General features: G+C 39.1%; 1 protein-coding gene across 1 annotated transcript; it reads left to right on the forward strand.

Annotated features, from left to right (window-relative positions):
• The first annotated feature begins 1,640 nt into the window (after positions 1–1,640).
• On the forward strand, positions 1,641–10,880 carry th2 (tyrosine hydroxylase 2). The gene is made up of 12 exons (XM_023296419.3): positions 1,641–2,020; positions 3,345–3,519; positions 3,648–3,736; positions 3,824–3,891; positions 5,491–5,541; positions 5,624–5,769; positions 7,107–7,242; positions 7,332–7,401; positions 8,436–8,492; positions 8,665–8,760; positions 8,840–8,973; positions 9,880–10,880. Exons 1-12 carry the CDS (start codon positions 1,799–1,801, stop codon positions 10,043–10,045), a joined length of 1,410 nt encoding a protein of 469 aa, XP_023152187.1. The 5' UTR covers positions 1,641–1,798; the 3' UTR covers positions 10,046–10,880.
• Positions 10,881–18,215: the final 7,335 nt, after the last annotated feature.

Here is an 18,215-nt window from a genome sequence, read left to right on the forward strand (position 1 = left end):
TTTCAATGCAGAAAAGACTCATTAAAAAAACTAGTAACACTTTAGATGTTGTTTTTAGCATTACTTCTTGAAAATTAGCAATGATTTTCCTGAAAAACGTTTGTGGATGATTTCATGAGTAGCCATTTTGAAAAGGGGCGAAATACGACTTCAGCTGCCAGTAGTGGAATAATAATCCACAATAGGGCAGAATACATGTATCAGGTTATATACAACAGGTTTTTAAGGAAACTATTTATCATGTTGATGAGATAGAGGTCTCAGAAACTCATCTATCAAATATGATACAAATTTCTTTACAGGGTTAACATTAAATCACATTTTCTCTACTCCATTATTATTTTGCCATGAAGTCAGGACTCATATGAACCAAAATAAAAACCAGAGACGCCTTTCTCAGATGTAAAACATGTCATCTTTGACAGAGTTGCATTTTAAATCTATAATGGTCACAAACAGTCCGACACTAGTGTTCCTCCACAACAACACAGTGAGTTGCTGTTCCAGCCTGGGTCACCTTCTAGTATTTTCTGTGAAACTAGGAGTGACATCATGACGGCTGCTGAAGACAGACAGTAATGTTCATCATTTTAACTTTCTCTTAACTGAAACGGGAGATATGTTGAGTCATTATTAACTTCACAACGTGGTTTTAAACTTACCTGTCGGCTCAGCCCACTCCTGTAATGTTTCCTGGCTGTAGTTTACTCCTCTACGTTGCTGAGAAGACGGCGGTGAAGACAAAATGGAGTCAGAGCTCCATGTAGTCGGCAAACGGCGCAACGACATCATTCTGCGCGACTCGGACACTTAACAGCATTTACTGTTTTATGACAAATTAAGAATATGTCGTCGTTTTACCGGCAAAACTCCGGCCGATGATGATTAATTTGAAAAGGGCTGTAATCGCCTACAAATCAGCCCGTCCGACCAGTTACCGTCCTCCATTTTGAGTCGCTTGGTTCTTCACGACCGGATCGACTGCCCATTTGCGCATGCGCGACGGTAAGTCTACTTGGACAAATTAGTCACCGATGAAAATTTTGGATGATTTCATATCATTAGTGGACGATTTTCTGTCACTAGTGGACGATTTTCTGCCACTAGTGGATGATTTTGTCACAAGTGGATGGTTTTACTTCATATATATATATATATGTATATATATGTATATATATATATATATATATATATATATATTATATATATATATATATATATATATATATATATATATATATATATATATATATATATATATATATAAAAATAAAAATTATCTGTAATTTAACAAGTATGGAAAATCTTTAAAGTAACTTTAAAATGACAAAAATGAAAATAAAAAATAGGAAACGTTCTTTTGATTCATTTTCTCTTTTTTTCTTTTTTGTTGCAGTGCTTGTTATTTATAACGGGAGGATTCATTGCAGGGTTGTTGATTTATTCGTGCTAATCTAATAAAAAGGCAGCTCAGTGTTTTAATAAACATTTTAGAATGAGGAATATATAACATTTATGTAATCTACAGCGGGGTTTTTGCTTGAATGCTCCTCTGTGCTTCAGGTCAAAGTGGGCTATTTTTGCTCCATTAATAGAAAAAGTATCATGACGCAAAACTGCTCCCCAAAAAAGCCAGACGCACATGTGGCACTTGCGCAACTCCCCTCCAAGCAGCCTGTGATCGGCCTATTTAAAGGATGCCCGGTGTGGGATGGAGACACACAACCTCCATCCTCCGTCCTCCATCCTCCATCCTGGTCCCTCTCCGTCCTCCAGCCTCTGAGCGCTCTCCAAGCACATGAAGACGGACGGAGGGACGCAGACGTTCGGCGGCAGGAAGCAGAGTCTGATCGAGGATGCTCGGCGGGAGCGCAGCGGCTCGTCGGGCTCCCCGGGGCCCTCCCGGTACGGAGACGGCTTCGTGTTCGAGGAGAAGCAGGGCAGAGTCACCGTGAACGTCCTGTTCGCCCTCAGCGGGGGCAAGAACGCAGGGTTCTTCAAAACGGGCAAAATATTTGAGGTAAGCCTCTAAAAAGCGCATTGGAAAAATAGTCCAGGGAAAGTCAGAATGAGCAGAAAGTGTTCCAGGACTGCAGAAAAAATGTCCCGTGTGTTTAATTATCGTATATTTATGTCACTATTTATACGGTCGTGTTTTAGAGACAATTAAAATTAATTATGAGTGATTTTTTTTAATATAATCACAGGTTTTGCAGGCAAGTTGTTCATTTGAGGAGTAAAGCGAAGCTGCTTTCAACTCATCTTATTAACATATTTGCATCATTTTTATGATGTAAACTTCAAAAACGCGTCAGTGAAAATACTACAGAGAGAACAATTACACACTGAAAAGGCTACATTAACCCTGTAAAACCCACTGTTGCAGAAATACAACATCAGTTTCATTTTTATTATTATTATTATTATTATTATTATTATTATTATTATTATTATTATTTATTATTTATTATATATATTATTTTTGCTCATTTTCTGCATTTTTGCTAATTGTTTTGCTACATTTTTTCTATATTTGGGTCTTACAGGGTTCAGTAAAATACCTAATAAAAATCTAAATATTTTAACGTAGTGAAATATTCTATATTTGGGATATTTTAAGTAGATTTTATTTTTAAATTTAGTGCATTTCAAATTAAAGCTATAGGTCAGAAATTACTGAATGCTTCAACAGCACCAGAAAATATGAATTCAGTTAATTTACTCCACATTTCAAGATCCGAGCGAGTCAGATTTTAAACTTGAAGACCCTTTATTTACACGTGGATGAATTAACAACATAGGAAGTGGGATTTTTCATCTTCACTTATATATTTACTGATATATTTCCTTAAATATCAGTAGATGAGAACTTGATAGTGTATTTTCTACATTTATTTCTAACAGCACTTGAGAACCAGGGCAGCAATCCCCTTTTTTTTCTTCAATCTGAGTCTCCAATCCTGTTTTTGGTGTTTGGGAATTTAATTATTGAGGAAAATGTCCCTGAATGCATCACCTGATTTTTAGCTTTGTAGTCCCTATATTAAAAGATCTGCTGATCAATTGATTGTTAAAACAGTCTCTGTAAGCGTCACAATAAATGTGCATCGGAAGAGAGAAAATAACAGGATAAAACTCTTTTTAAATGATGGACATGCCATGTGGACATTTAGAAATTAATATTTCTTCAGAATAATGACAAAAACTGAACTACAAGATCATTCTTTGAGGCAAAAGCTTGACTTCAGCATCAAAGCAGTGAAAAGCAAGAGGAGAAACATGAAGAAAAGAGCAGCAGGTGTTGATTTTGTCCTCTTTGACATCTCATCTTTGAACCCTTTAAGACGTTTGAAGCCAAACTCCTCCACATCGAGAGTCGACCAGGCAGGAAGTCGAAGAACAGCACGACTGACCTGGAGTTCTTCATGAAGTGTGAAGTTCACAGCTCCGACCTGGACGTGTTCATCAACTCTCTGAAGAGAGTAGCTGATGATGTCCGCTCCATACCGGAGGAAAAGGGCAAGCACCTGATTTTATTGTCTCCGTTATTAACATTTCATATTGTCTCGGGCCTCATTTAGCCGCTGAATGATCCTTTTAGTTCTGGTAATAACATGCAGCCTAATTAATCTTCTTTCTTTTCACAGTTCCCTGGTTTCCCCGACAGATAAAAGACCTCGACAGATGCAACATGCTAATAACCAAATTTGATCCGGACATGGACCAGGACCATCCGGTGAGTTTTTAGAAATCTCCTGCAGCGTTATACTTAAGGATAAATAAAACCCATTTACCATCATTTAACTTTTTTTTTTTTTTGCAGGGATACAACGATTCAGAGTACAGAAAAAGACGGGCTGCCATCTCTGAGCTGGCCTTCAGATACAAACAGTGAGTCACAACTCAAAAATAAACTCTGATATATACAGTCATGGAAAAAAATGATTAGACCAGCCTTGTTTTTTTCAATTTCCTGTTCATTTTAATGCCTGGTACAACTAAAGGTACATTTGTTTGGACAAATATAATGATAACAACAAAAATAGCTCATAAGAGTTTAATTTCAGAGCTGATATCAGACATTTTCCATGTTTTTCTTGATAATAACCAAAATCTCTTCAGTTCCTCCATCAATATCTATGGCATTGTTCTGCCAAAAACAGCTTTTAGGATCCCATGTCTTCTTTTCTATATGTTTTAGTCCCATGATCCACACAGGAGTTAGTACTGATTCATAACCATTGTTTCTGATGACTGCATCCATGCATCTTGGCTGCTCTCCACCAGCTTCTCACATTGTTCTGCTGTCACAGCAGCCCATTCCTGTTGCACTAATTCTAACTAATTTGCTTTGTTTTTGGGTTTGTGGTTTTCCATTTAGGGTTTGATGATTTTCCACAGGTTTTCAGCTGGATTTAGATCTGGTGATTGAGCAGCCAAGGCATGGTTCTAATGTTCTGGTTCTCCATCCAGGCTTTAACTGACCTTGCCTTGTTGGAAAATCCAGTCACTGGAGGCAGGAAAGAGTTTTCCAGCTGATGGAAGAAGACTGTTTTCTAGAGTAGTCCTGTACATGACCTGGTTCATTTGCCCTGTTCCACCCAGACTGAAACTACCCCAGATGGTCACTGATCCACCCCCATGTTTTACTGTAGGGGCAGACAGTCTGGTTTGTAGCTTCTCCAGGCTTCCTCCTAACCAGTAAGTTGGCTGTAGTGGACATCAACTGAAAACTGGATTCATCCCTGAAGAGAACCTTAGTCCAATCATCAACAGTCCAATCCTTGTGATCCCAGCAAACAGTAACCAGGCTTTCCTCTGCCTTTCCTTGATGAAGGCTTCTTCCTCCTGTGTGACTTCAGACCAGCTTCAAGAAGTCGGTTTCCAACTGTCCTTGCTGAACAAGTCACATTTCTCCACAGTGTCCATTCATTTTTAAGGTCACTGGAGGTCTGAGGACGATTCCTGACACAGGAACAGATGAGTGACGTCATCTGGTGGGTAGAAAAACGTTTCCTGACCAGCTAGCAGTTTGGTAGAACCATGTTGGGCTTGTTTTTTCTTGGTGTAATGAACAGCTGTCTTGGAGATCTTCAGTTTCTTCACTACCTGTCTCTCACTCATGTCAATTTCCAGCAGTGTCAAGATGGCTGCCTTTGTGGCTTCACATAATTCTTTAGTTTTAGGCATTATGTGAGAGCTGACAACTTCTGAGTTGTGCTACAGCTTGAATGTCAGCAGGAAACTACTCTAGGCCTTTGCATGCGCTGCTGATGACATGAAATGTCCTCTTATATATCATGGGAATACAATGTTGTTCATTGTATTCTTCAGGTAATGTACCTTTAGTGGTACCAGACATTAAAATGAACAAGAAGTTAAAGAAAACAAGGGTGGTCTGATCATTTTTTTCATGACTGTATATATGAACTCTGATTATCAGTGAAATATTCTACATAAATGTGTCTAAATGAGTGTTTTCTGCTGCAGAGGAGAGCCGCTGCCCACCGTGGAGTACACAGCAGAGGAAATCTCAACATGGTGAGAGCAGCTTTATTGATGGTGATGCATTGTGGGAAGATGATTTCAGTGCACTGATACTACGGTGTGGCTGTGTTTAAAGGCGGCAGGTTTACCAGCAGCTGCGCAGTATTTACCCCAGTCTGGCCTGCAGACAGTTCCTGGACGGCCTGCAGCAGCTGGAGAAGGAGTGCGGCTATGGGGACGAACAAATCCCTCAGCTCCGAGAGATCTCTGCCTTCCTGAAAGGTGAGAAAGAACAGAATCAGGAGAGATTTCAGCTGGTAGAAAAGTGTCTGCTGTTATTTACACTCTAAAGGAGATAGAAAATGAAGAAATGTGAGGTTCTGGTGTTTAAAATCCAACAGTTGAAAGGCAAAATCATGAAATGTTTCTCTTAAATCAGACAGAAAATCAAGAAAGACTTCTGTCGACAACAAAGAGAGGCCATAAAAATTGAAAAATACTGTATACCCATTAGAATTACCTCCCAACATTCCAAAACCTAAAGATGCTCATTTTATTATCATATATCACGAATACAAGCATAATATATACCATAACATACAGCAACTTTAACTCCTTTAGGGCAACTTTAATGTAGAGGAACTTTAACCAATAATATCAAAATAAGTTAATATAGAGCAACTTTAACTAACATAGAGCAACTTTAACTAACATAGAGCAACTTTAACTAACATAGAGCAACTTTAACTAATATAGAGCAACTTTAACTAATACAGAGCAACTTTAACTAATACAGAGCAACTTTAACTAATATAAAGCAACTTTAACTAATATAGAGCAACTTTAACTAATATAGAGCAACTTTATCTAACAGAGCAACTTTAACTAATACAGAACAACTTTAACTAATATAGAGCAACTTTAACATAGAGCAATTTTAACTAATACAAAGCAACTTAAATTAACATAGAGCAACTTCAATATACAGCAACTTTAGCTAATATAGAGCAACTTTAATGAATATAGAGCAACTTTAACTAACATAGAGCAACTTTAACTAATACAGAGCAACTTTAACTAATATAGAGCAACTTTATCTAACAGAGCAACTTTAACTAATACAGAGCAACTTTAACATAGAGCAATTTTAACTAATACAAAGCAACTTAAATTAACATAGAGCAACTTCAATATACAGCAACTTTAGCTAATATAGAGCAACTTTAATGAATATAGAGCAACTTTAACTAACATAGAGCAACTTTAACTAACATAGAGCAACTTTAACTAATATAGAGCAACTTTATCTAACAGAGCAACTTTAACTAATACAGAGCAACTTTAACATAGAGCAATTTTAACTAATATAAAGCAACTTTAATTAATATAGAGCAACTTCAATATACAGCAACTTTAGCTAATATAGAGTAACTTTAATGAATATAGAGCAACTTTAGCTAATATGGAGCAACTTATGTTACTTCAGTATGCTTAGTTACCTTTGAGTTGATATTTCCATATGTGAAACTCTTTGTATTTCCTTGTTCTTTAAATAATAATAAACCTGCCTCATTTAACTACAGGACTACACTAAATAGGACCTGTCTGTCCTCCTTTAGAGAAAACTGGTTTCCAGCTGCGTCCAGTCGCCGGCCTGCTGTCAGCCAGAGATTTCCTCGCCAGTTTGGCCTTCAGGGTGTTTCAGTGCACTCAGTACATCCGACACTCCTCTGCACCCATGCACTCCCCTGAACCGTGAGTCTATATCCTCTGGCTGCAAACTCATTCATTTATGCATTTAGCTGCTTTTTGTTTTACTCATTCGGTTCGATCTGCTCCGACAGAGACTGCTGTCATGAACTACTCGGCCATATTCCCATGCTGGCAGATAAAGAATTTGCCCAGTTTTCCCAGGTAATTATGCACTTTATTTTGATTGATTGATCTGGCATATTCCATGTAGGTTGCACAGTAGCTCAGTGATTAGCACTGTCGCCTTGCAGCTAGAAGATCCCTGGTTTGCGTCCCGGCCTGAACCTGGGGGGTCAATGTATAATTGCAGGACTTTTTGTATCATAGTTGACATTTTTTGCTGTTTTCAGGCCTAAAATCAACATGGCAGATACACAAAATGACAAAACCGAGACATAAACGAGACATGAAACGACAAAGCCGAAACACAAAATCACAAAAAAGAGACACGAAATGACAAAGCCGAGACACAAAATTACAAAAAAGAGACACGAAACAACAAAACCAAGATACAAACTGACAAAAACGAGACACGAAACAACAAAATCCAGACACAATATGACAAAAACGTGACACAAAATGACAAAAACGAGACAGAAAACGACAAAAACAAGACGAAAATGACAAAACCGAGACACAAAATGACAAAACCAGACACAAAATGACAAAAACCAGACACAAAATGACAAAATCGAGACACAAAATGACAAAAACGAGACAGAAAACGATCAAATTGAGACACAAAATGACAAAAACAAGACACGAAATGACAAAACCGATACACAAAATGACAAAAACGAGGCAGAAAATGACAAAACTGAGTCATAAAATGACAAAATTGAGGCAGGAAATAACAAAAACAAGACAGGAAACAACAAAACCGAGACAAAACAACAAAAACGAGACTCAAAATGAAAAAACTGAGACACGAAACAACAAAACTAAGACATAAAATGACAAAAATGAGACAGAAAACAAAAACGAGACACAAAATGACAAAACCGAGACATAAACGAGACATGAAACGACAAAACTAAGACATAAAATGACAAAAGTGAGACAAAAAACAACAAAAACGAGACACAAAATGACAAAAAACCGAGACACAAAATGACGTCTTTCTGCATGGAGTTTGCATGTTCTTCCTGTGCATGCGTGTTTTTTTTTTTAATTGTTGTTATTTTGAATGTTTCCAGGAGATTGGACTTGCCTCACTTGGAGCTTCAGATGAGGACATTGAGAAACTGTCAACGGTAGGATTTATAGAAGATTTGAAGCTGCAACAAAGACCGAGAGTTGTAATTTTGACAGTCATGCAGTCCTACAGCGCCATCTAGTGGCTAAAGTAAACAACTGCAGCTGATGTTGACGCTCCAGATGATTTAAAACCTCTGAATCAGCCTGTTCTTGTTGACCTCTCTGTAGCTGTACTGGTTTACTGTGGAGTTCGGCCTCTGTAAGCAGAATGGAGCGGTGAAAGCTTACGGCGCTGGACTGCTCTCCTCTTACGGAGAGCTGGTTGTGAGTGTGTTCTCTACTTTCACACATGCACAGAGGTTTTCCTGAGTTTTCTCTAACATCCTTCGACGTGTCTTCCCAGTACGCTCTGTCAAACGAACCAGAGTACAAACCCTTCAGCCCCGAGGAGACGGCGGTGCAGCCCTACCAGGACCAGACCTACCAGCCCGTTTACTTCGTGTCCGAGAGCTTTGAGGACGCAAAGATCAAGCTGAGGTATTACTCAGCGATGATTATTGTTGCATCGAAACTTCAAAATGAAGAGTTAAGACAGTTTCTAACATTTACAGTCATTTGGTTTGCAGAATTTACATTTACAAAATGAAATATTTAAAAGAAACACACCTAGTTGTTGAAAGAAAATGCAGTTTTTCTCTTTCTTAATTGCATTTTCTGCATTGTAACTGCTATAATCCCATCTGAATTACTGAAGTACCCATTTGAAATACACATTCTGGGTAAAATGGGAACTAAAGCTCCTGAGTGGTGTTTTTAGAACTAATTTGCATTCAGTTTTACTCAATAAAACTTTGAGGGTCAATAAACGTTTAACTGTAAAATTGCTTTCGTAAAAAGTGTTGGTTGATCTGATTATCTGTGACATGCCACTCAATTGGAAAAGACAACCAGATATAAGGTTAAAACTGGGATATTTGTCTCGTTTTTGTCATTTTGTGTCTTGGTTTTTAATTTAAAAAATGACTGGATATCACTAAAATATCAACTAAATAACCGTCCGAATTTAATAACAACCACCTTCTAATTAGCTAAACAATAATAAAATGAGCTGATTCAAGAATAGTCTTGATTGTGTTCTTTTTATTTAGTTGAGATAATCATGACAGATATTTATATTTTTTGGCAGTATATTAAATTTTTTATGTAAAATAACTAATTGTATCACTTTCACTAAGTTACCATTACAAAAACACCTCTCAAGGAAGTGTGTTAATTCCAGATCACATGACCTGCTCCACATGATGTCATTTCCTCCTGAAGCAAAGACTGGCCAGACTGCAAGGCTTTCTGACTTATTTAACACAAGCACTAAGGCAGTTCTGGTCACTTAATGTTGTTTGTCCCTGAGCACATTTTCACCTTTGCCTTCATCTGTTTCCGTAGGAAATACTCTGCCAACATCAAGCGGCCCTTTGCAGTCCGCTACGACCCCTTTACCTGCAGCGTGGAGGTTCTGGATCAGCCCAGGAAGATCCAAAATGCCCTGAGCCAGATGAGAGAAGACCTGAAGACTCTCCACAGCGCCTTGGAGAAGCTCAGCTCATCTTAAAACCAGGAACAGAGATGAGAAAGTTATACATTGGTGGAAAAGAAGCTTTCAGACACCCTTAAAATTTGACACAATCTCAAATATTAGCATGAAATATTTTTGGAAAAATCTTTTCTGGGGTTTCGAAAGGTGTGCCTGCATTAGACAGACACAAACAAATACAAATTATATATTTTTTGGTTTATTGTTTACAAGAATAACTGTATTCTTGACAGTTTCAGTTTCAGTTTTCAAAGTCAGCAAATAACAGAGAATGTGTTCAAACCTGGACAAAAAAATGAATAAACCATCACATCATCAAATTAATATTTAGTAGTCTTGCCATTAGCAGCAGTAGAGCTCTAATCCTGACTGGCATGTTCCTCACAAGCCTTTCACACTGTAGATTCTGTAGAACTTTCAAATGTGCTGGTTTATATAGACACGAAGCACGGCAACAAAAATTGCGTCTTTTATGAAAAAGTACGACCTTCATTAGAGGATCACTGGTACCAAAATGACCCAATACTCAAAATTTCTTCATCAATTTTCAGTTTTTAATGCCTTTTGTAGGATTTGTTTAGTATTTTGGCTGTGACTATACTAATAGAGATTGCACTTGAAGACCTAAGAGTGATTCTTTTTGCAATATTTCACAAATGCACGGGGTGTCTGACAACTTTTTCCACCATTGTACATGCAGAGACGTGACCGGACATTTGACCTGTGTAGAGTAAACTCTGTACATGAGATCAACACAGAAAATCACCATGTAGTCGGGTTAGTGAGCGTCCACTGGGACATTTACTGGTGTGTATAATGTATTATGTAAAGAAATAAACATTTATTTTCATGAGGGCGCCTCTGCGTTTTACATTCCAGAGATGGTAAAGATCTTAACCCTCCTGTTGTCTTTATTTATGGGCACCAAAAAATATTGTTTCCTTGTCTGAAAAAAATCTAAAAATTCAGCAAAAATTTCCTAAATTTCTGAAAATATGCAAAGCATTCAGGAAGAAAATTCCAATAATTCCTTATAAGTTTCCCTTACACTGGAAAAAATTCTCCTCTCAAAACAAGAAAGAAACTTATTTCAAGGAACTTTTACCTTGAAATAAGTGAAAAAAATCTGCCAATAGAACAAGTGAAAAATGGTTTGGTCAGATTTCTTGAAATAAGATGTGATATTTAGAATATTGAGATCTTAAAATTAGCTGGGAAAACTGATTTTAAGCTATATTTTACCAGGATTGTCAAGCTTAGGTGTCTTAAAATAAACCAGACGTGCTAAAAAAAATAGCAGTTTTTCACTCAAAAATAGATTTTTACTTCCATGTAACCTCCTAATTTGAGATGTATTAACCCTCCTGTTGTCTTTATTTATGGGCACCAAAAAATATTGCTTCCTTGTCTGAAAAAAATCCAAAAAATTCAGCAAAAAAATCCCAAATGTCTGAAAATCTGCAAAACCTTCAGGAAGAAAATTCCAATAATTCCTTAAAAATTTTCCTTAAAAGTTTTACTGTAAAAAAAAAAAAAAAAACACCCAAATTTGGCAAGAAAATTCTTGTAAATATTTTCAAAAAATGACTAAAAAGCTTCCAAAAAAATCCTAAAAATATCTAAAGTGATTATATATATATTTCAGTAAAACTTTTGGTTGGACAACACGATGGTTAAAGAAGTAGAGGGAAAAGTTGTGTCAGCCAGAGAGAGAGCGAACCACTACAATACGGGGCTTGTAGACCATGTTCTAGCTTCTAATTCCAAACCAACTATTTCCATTTGGAAAAATTCTTGGAAGCCATTTATCTTCATGTGTTGTTAAGCAGAAGGAAGGAGCTAATTATAAATGATTTAAGTATCATGTTCTCCTCTGCTGGTCAAGGCCAGAGCCAGCATTGAGGCCCAGCTCTCCAGCAGGACCAGGTCACTGGGACCTCACAGCCGACCACAGCACGGTCCGTGGATCCGCACTGCTGACAGACGCTCTTCTCTCTTTATTTCTCTTTCTGCACGCCGCCGCAGAGTTTGGCCTTCGCCGGGTGTTTGACGCCCGTCCAGCGTTTTGATCTCCACACGGGCGACAATGCGTGTCAGTCAAAAGCTTTCCCCCTGGAGGAGACAAATCATCCCCATCTGCAGGATTCATAAACCAGCAGCAGCAGCATCAAGAAAACGGTGGCTGCACTGCAAAAACTCCAAATCTTACCAAGTCTATTTGTCTTATTTTTAGTCAAAATGTCTCATCCCACTTGATTTAAGATAAATTCACTTAACAAGTGACATTTCTGCAGATGGAGGGACTTGTTTTAAGGCAACGCATGTCAAAGAATCTTGAAATTATCTTGAGTTGAATTTTGCAAGAAAACTCAAAATAAGTTTAACCCTCGTGTCGTCCTGCAGGTCAAATTGACCCGTTTTAAAGTTTAAAAATGTGGGGGGAAAAAAAAAATTTTACAGTGAAACTTCTGATGTCCACATTTTCAACATTTTTGGGAAATTTTTGAACATTTTTTGGTGGAAAAAAGAAATGTTAAAAATGTTTCTTAAGAACATTCACAAAAAAATCAGCCAAAATCCAGCGAATTTCGCTGATATATATGTAATAACTTTAGATATTTTTAGGATTTTTTTTAAGATTTTTACTTATTTTTTGAAAATATTTACAAGAATTTTCTTGCCAAATTTGGGGGATTTTTTAAAAATAAAAATTTTAAGGAATTATTGGAATTTTCTTCCTGAAGGTTTTGCAAATTTTCAGAAATTTGGAGAATTTTTTTGCTGATTTTTTGGATTATTTTCAGACAAGGAAACAATATTTTTTGCTTCCCGTAAATGAAGATAGCAGGAGGGTTAACACATCGCAAATTAGGAGGTTACATGAAAGCAAAAATCTATTTTTGAGTGAAAAACTGCTTCTTCTATTACTTAAGCATATCTGGTTTATTTTAAGACACCTAAGCTTGACAATCCTGGTAAAATAGAGCTTAAAATAAGTTTTCCCCGCTAATTTTAAGATCTCAATATTCTAAATATCGCATTTTATTTCAAGAAATCTTACCAAGCCATTTTTCACTTGTTTTATTGGCAGATTTTTTCACTTATTTCAAGGTAAAAGTTTCTTGAAATAAGTTTTTTTTCCTTGTTTTGAGAGGGGTATTTTTTCCAGTGTGGCAAAGCCTCGCCTCGGCCACCTTGTGCTCGGGAAGCTTTCCCCTTCCCATAATTCCACTGTACAGTAAATCAAGCCTCGCTCCAGCCTCCCTGGGAAAGCCTGTGTTTGCAGAGGAGAAAAAACTGTGTGCTAAGAGAGAGAGTGAGAGAGAGAGGGATAAAGCAAGTGGAAGGAAAGAGTGATCTACGGCTTGACAAGTGTGCAGCGACACACACACACACACACACACACACACACACACACACACACACACACACACACACACACACACACACACACACACACACACACACACACACACAAACCCTCTCCAACCAAAAGTCTCACACTTTATAATTTCTAGTATCTCGCTCCATATCCAGCGCTCTCAAATCCACAAATCCCCACGAAAAACCGCCGTCAGGATCCGAATCTGCTGAGCGCTAAACAAAAGCAGGTTGCCGTAGCAACGGGGCGACCGGCAAAGGGATCCAGCTAGATTCTTGCGCCTCGCTTACTCGCCGCAAATCCCAGACGCTGTATCATCCTGACTCCAACCATAAGTGTTTCCTTTATTGATGTGGGGACCGTCCGGCCTCCTTCGCTGGAAAACAGGGTCAGGAGGTTCACTCTGTCTTCGGGCCTGAGAAAGATACTCTGAGAGGTGTGAGTGAGTCTGAAGATTCAGCTCTCCTAATACCTGACTAATCATTTACCAGGGCTTTATACGGGCCGCTAAAGGAACAGTTCAGGATTTTGGGAGACAGACAAGAGGAGTCACGCCAATCTCACATCTGTCCAGCTGAAGTCAGGAGAAGAAACAGCGAGCCTGGCAGTGTCCAAAGTTAAATAAACAGCCTGCCAACATCTCCCAAGCTGATTAATTATAGCTCTTTTGTTCAAGTCAGAGAAAGAGAATTTGACAATTTGTGGCTTTAGATAGGTGTTGAAACAAATTCTTGACGAACGACTGCCAAACCAGACTGGATAAAGCTGGAGTAGGCAGGAATTCTTCGGCATCTTTGGGTAAAAACTCCACACTAACCTCTCAGCACATTGTAATGGCGGTGGTCTGAGGGGTAACTAGACTTCTTCAGCACCTCCTCCTGGCTCAGTTTTCAACAAAGTCTTGGAACTTTAGATCAAGTGGAGGACTTGGAAGCTGGGATCCAAACCCTGTGTGAAGTCACAATCAATGTTGACCTTTAAGGCTAGTTGAGTCAATATATAATTGTGGGACTTTTTGCATCATAGTTGACATTTTTTCTGTTTTCAGGTCTAAAATCAACAACCAAACACCACATGGCATTTTTACAGAAATATTCCTCTAAATATTATATATACAATTGAGTAAAATTGAAATTGAAAGTTATCTATAAAGATATTGTAGTAAACCTGTTGACATGCCATAAATCCACACTTGACTCACACACTACTTTATATTAAATAACTCAGAAAGCCTTGGAGTCTGGCCAGTCTTTTCTTCAGGAGGAAATGACATCATGTGGAGCAGGTCATGTGATCTGGAATTAACACACTTCTGTGAGATGTTTTTGTAATGGTAATGTAGCTGAAAGTGATACAATTTGTTACTTTCCATATAAAATTTGAAATACTGCCAAAAAAAAGAAATATCTGTCATGAGTATTTCAACTTAATAAAAATAACACAATCAAAACTATTTCTGAATAAGCTCATTTTATTGTTTAGCTAATTAGAATGTGGTTGGTTGTTGCAAGGGTCTAAGTGGACGTTTAGGTGCAGCCCAAAATTTGTGACAATGTTGAACCTGCAAGGTCTATTTGCGAAAACAAATGGTGCTCACAACAAAAGCTTGTCACAAAGAAAGACTATACAAGAAGATTCTTGTCCATCCACACCTTTACAATTCATCACGAAAAAAGCTGTTCAAGCAGTTCTTTGTGTTTTTGCATGTTTCCGAATTTTACCTACCACAGCTTTAAAGCCCTAAACGTATCTGAAACATCTGTGAGTCCAAGCAGTACAGACAAACAACAAAGGTCCATCTATATCATGTGCGTCCATCTTGAACTGTCCTGAAGGCGAGATGAAGCATGACGTTGTGAGGCTGTTGGGAGAAAGTGCCTGTTTCGATTCCCCTGCTGTGTTTCCCCGTATTTCCTCTCTTCCCCCACTGCTATTGTGAAATAAACCCATAAGCATGACCCAAGAATATTAAAATAACAAAGATGAGTCACTTTACAAATGATGTCTCAAAGGGCGATGGGGCATTTTCACAGCACTAGACTTACAGAAAAGTACCAGGAACAAGAGCGTCAGCGCTGAAACAACATTCATCAAAGCTCGTAAATTGTGCTGAGATGGACTTCTGAAGCCAAGAGAAAACCTAGAGGAGCACGATGACCTGGCGCAGAGCTGAGACCGGCAACGTAGCCAAGACGATCTTATCTGAGGAGCTCAGTGTGGCCTTACGTCAGTAGAACTCCTGGAATGTTGCAAAGACGGGGAAACCATTTCTCCTGCCGCACTGTTTACAGCAAGTTACATTAAATACATCTTGACTTCATCTTCACACTTCATAAAAAGTCACTTTATCTTCCCAAAATAATCAACTATTCCTTCGGTTGTGAAACATTTATGCCTTGCGTTGTGGTTTTGTAGATATAAAAGTTAGAAAGATTGATATCAGTCCTGTCATTTCAGTGGATTCCCCAAAATATGTGCGCAAAGTTGAGAAAAATCCCTTCAACTGCTGTTTATTCCCCTCTATCAAGGCAGGTTTCATCTCTAGTTGATCGGGGAGCCTCGTACAATGGAAGGATTGGTTAATAAATCCTTACTGGTTTCAAAATAAATTCAGTTTTAAATGGACAGGTGCTGCGTTGCCAACATATGTTCCAAAGATCTGCAGCTGCCATGAATAAGATGAAGTGCAGCAATTTTACAGGAGCTAAATGTCGACAGGATGGCAAAAAGACAAACAGATTGCTTCTGGTTTACAACTTGTCCATAAAGAAATAGTAAATTGTTTCTCTTGAAAGCAGAGAGCAGATAGAGTTGGAGTCTTATTCAGGGGCCCAACAGAGCCAGTTTGATCGGGCTGGAGCTTGAACCCTCGACCCTTGACTTGAACCACTACTGCCCCTGACGGATCAACGAACTCCACCCAACAGCAGTGATGGGGCACTTTCTGTCCAGCTCCTTCCTCCTCATCAAGATCAACATAATCGCTTCATTCTGGGAAAGCATCGCAAACAAACCGGCAGCGAGATTAAATCAAACACCGACCTCAAAGAGCTCTAATCTCTTTCTTTGTTTCCCCTCATATCATGCTCCTCATTATTTTTATTTGCTCCCCTTTTGTTGAGCCCGGGCTTAAAGTTGGCAGGGCCGCAGACGAATTATCCGAGAGGGGGAGATTAGGAGAAAGTTGGTGAGGATTTTACAGACGGCCTGATCTCGCTTTCATCCATTTCACAGTTTGTTATTAGTCCACACTCCGCCACAAGAGATGGGGCTGTTTGCGAGGCACAATCGCTTCATTCAGGTTACATCAAAGGCAGTGTGGAGGCCGTGACATCTGGGGACGTGCTTTCAGGAAAGGAGGTGAGATTGTACGATACTCCAAGATGGATCACATGTAGCAGAAAGCAGACGAGGCGGAATGGATGCTGTTCCGTTTGTCGCCCATGAGATGGTGTCCTCGAGTCTCTGGATTTGTGAAGCGGCTGAGATTCATGACTCATGTTTCAGAGGAAAAGTGGCTCAGTTAGCGATTCCAGGGGCTTCTTTTCCTGCTCTTTGGAAAACATTCAGCTGAAAATGGCAGCCTCTCGTTCTGACATTGACGTCTCTGTGTCGAACGCACTTGCACCTAAAGCAAGGCGAACGTTAGAGAGTGCAGACCACATTAGACTTGTTCAAACAAAAGAGTGGACCAGGAGAGCGGTAGCATGTTATGCTTTGTGGACGGCGGTTAACGCGTCCCGTCCAAGAAACATACGAGGCTGATGAACCGGTTTGAAAGAGTGGCGCTCTCCACGGCCTCCGCTCACTCCATGCTGTCGTGTGGAACCATCGCCATACAATACAACCTAGTGTTCCAGCTGACATATACATTCATAAAGTACAATAAACGGCTCTGTTAGATGCCCGGGTGTGATCACGCATTGATCCAACGCTGCACCCTTGAAGATTAAGTACATCTGTGGAAACAAGTGATCAGCTGTCACCTCGAATGATTCATGATCAAGTTAATTAAACGGGTACCCTCCACAGCTTAGCGGACATGTGACTGCTTTGAAAATCGAGAGGGCGGTTTCTCACACAAGGCATTCCTGTGACAGTACAATGAGGCCTTGTTTTACCGGAGGGCAGCGCAAGTTTCTGCCAGATGATCCCTCGACTTTCTCTGTTTGGTCTGTGGTGCGTTTATAATTATTCAGAGTTAAGGTGAGGAGCATCTCTTCCTCTTCCTGCATCCAACACCGACAGCTTTGGTTCGCCACAAAGCTGGAGATGACCTGAAATGGCCTAAGACTTTCATGTTTCCCAAAGCTTTTCCTAATCCTGTGGATTTTCTGCACACCACAGCGGATGGAACAGTACATAAAAAGATATTCTCTTGATATGGCTCAGGATCTGTCATGGATATTAAGAAAATTGAGGACCAGAGAGAGAGAGAAAACACCTGTATGGATGTGATGATCACGCTGAGTGGTGGAGGACGGAGTTGGCACCGATGCCTAGATGCATTCCTTTGAACTTAGCGGGCATATGACTCTTTGGAAAGCGTTCAGATGAAAATGGCAGCCTCCTGCTCTAACATTCTCGTCTCCGAGTTCTATGCAGCTGCTCCAGCACCACTTGCACCTAAGCTCTCTTGGCAGGACATGAGAGACAACTGATTTAACTTACTCTTAAGAGGAAAAAACAAGCTCTTCGTAGAGACCAGATCTGCCCGCTTTTCATCTGACCTGAAGGGCTGGTCGGACATGAGAGCAGCAAAGCTCAAGCACGCAGAGCATTTCCATGAAACTCTACACAAACCTG

The sequence above is a fragment of the Amphiprion ocellaris genome, chromosome 21, assembly GCF_022539595.1.
Source record: "Amphiprion ocellaris isolate individual 3 ecotype Okinawa chromosome 21, ASM2253959v1, whole genome shotgun sequence".
Taxonomy (NCBI): domain Eukaryota; kingdom Metazoa; phylum Chordata; class Actinopteri; family Pomacentridae; genus Amphiprion; species Amphiprion ocellaris.

Coding starts and splice junctions, on each gene's coding strand:
- th2 (XM_023296419.3), top strand. CDS start 1,799: ATGAAGACGGACGGAGGGACGCAGACGTTCGGCGGCAGGAAGCAGAGT. Junction 7,243..7,331: donor CCCATGCACTCCCCTGAACC/GTGAGTCTATAT, acceptor CTGCTCCGACAG/AGACTGCTGTCATGAACTAC. Junction 7,402..8,435: donor AATTTGCCCAGTTTTCCCAG/GTAATTATGCAC, acceptor GAATGTTTCCAG/GAGATTGGACTTGCCTCACT.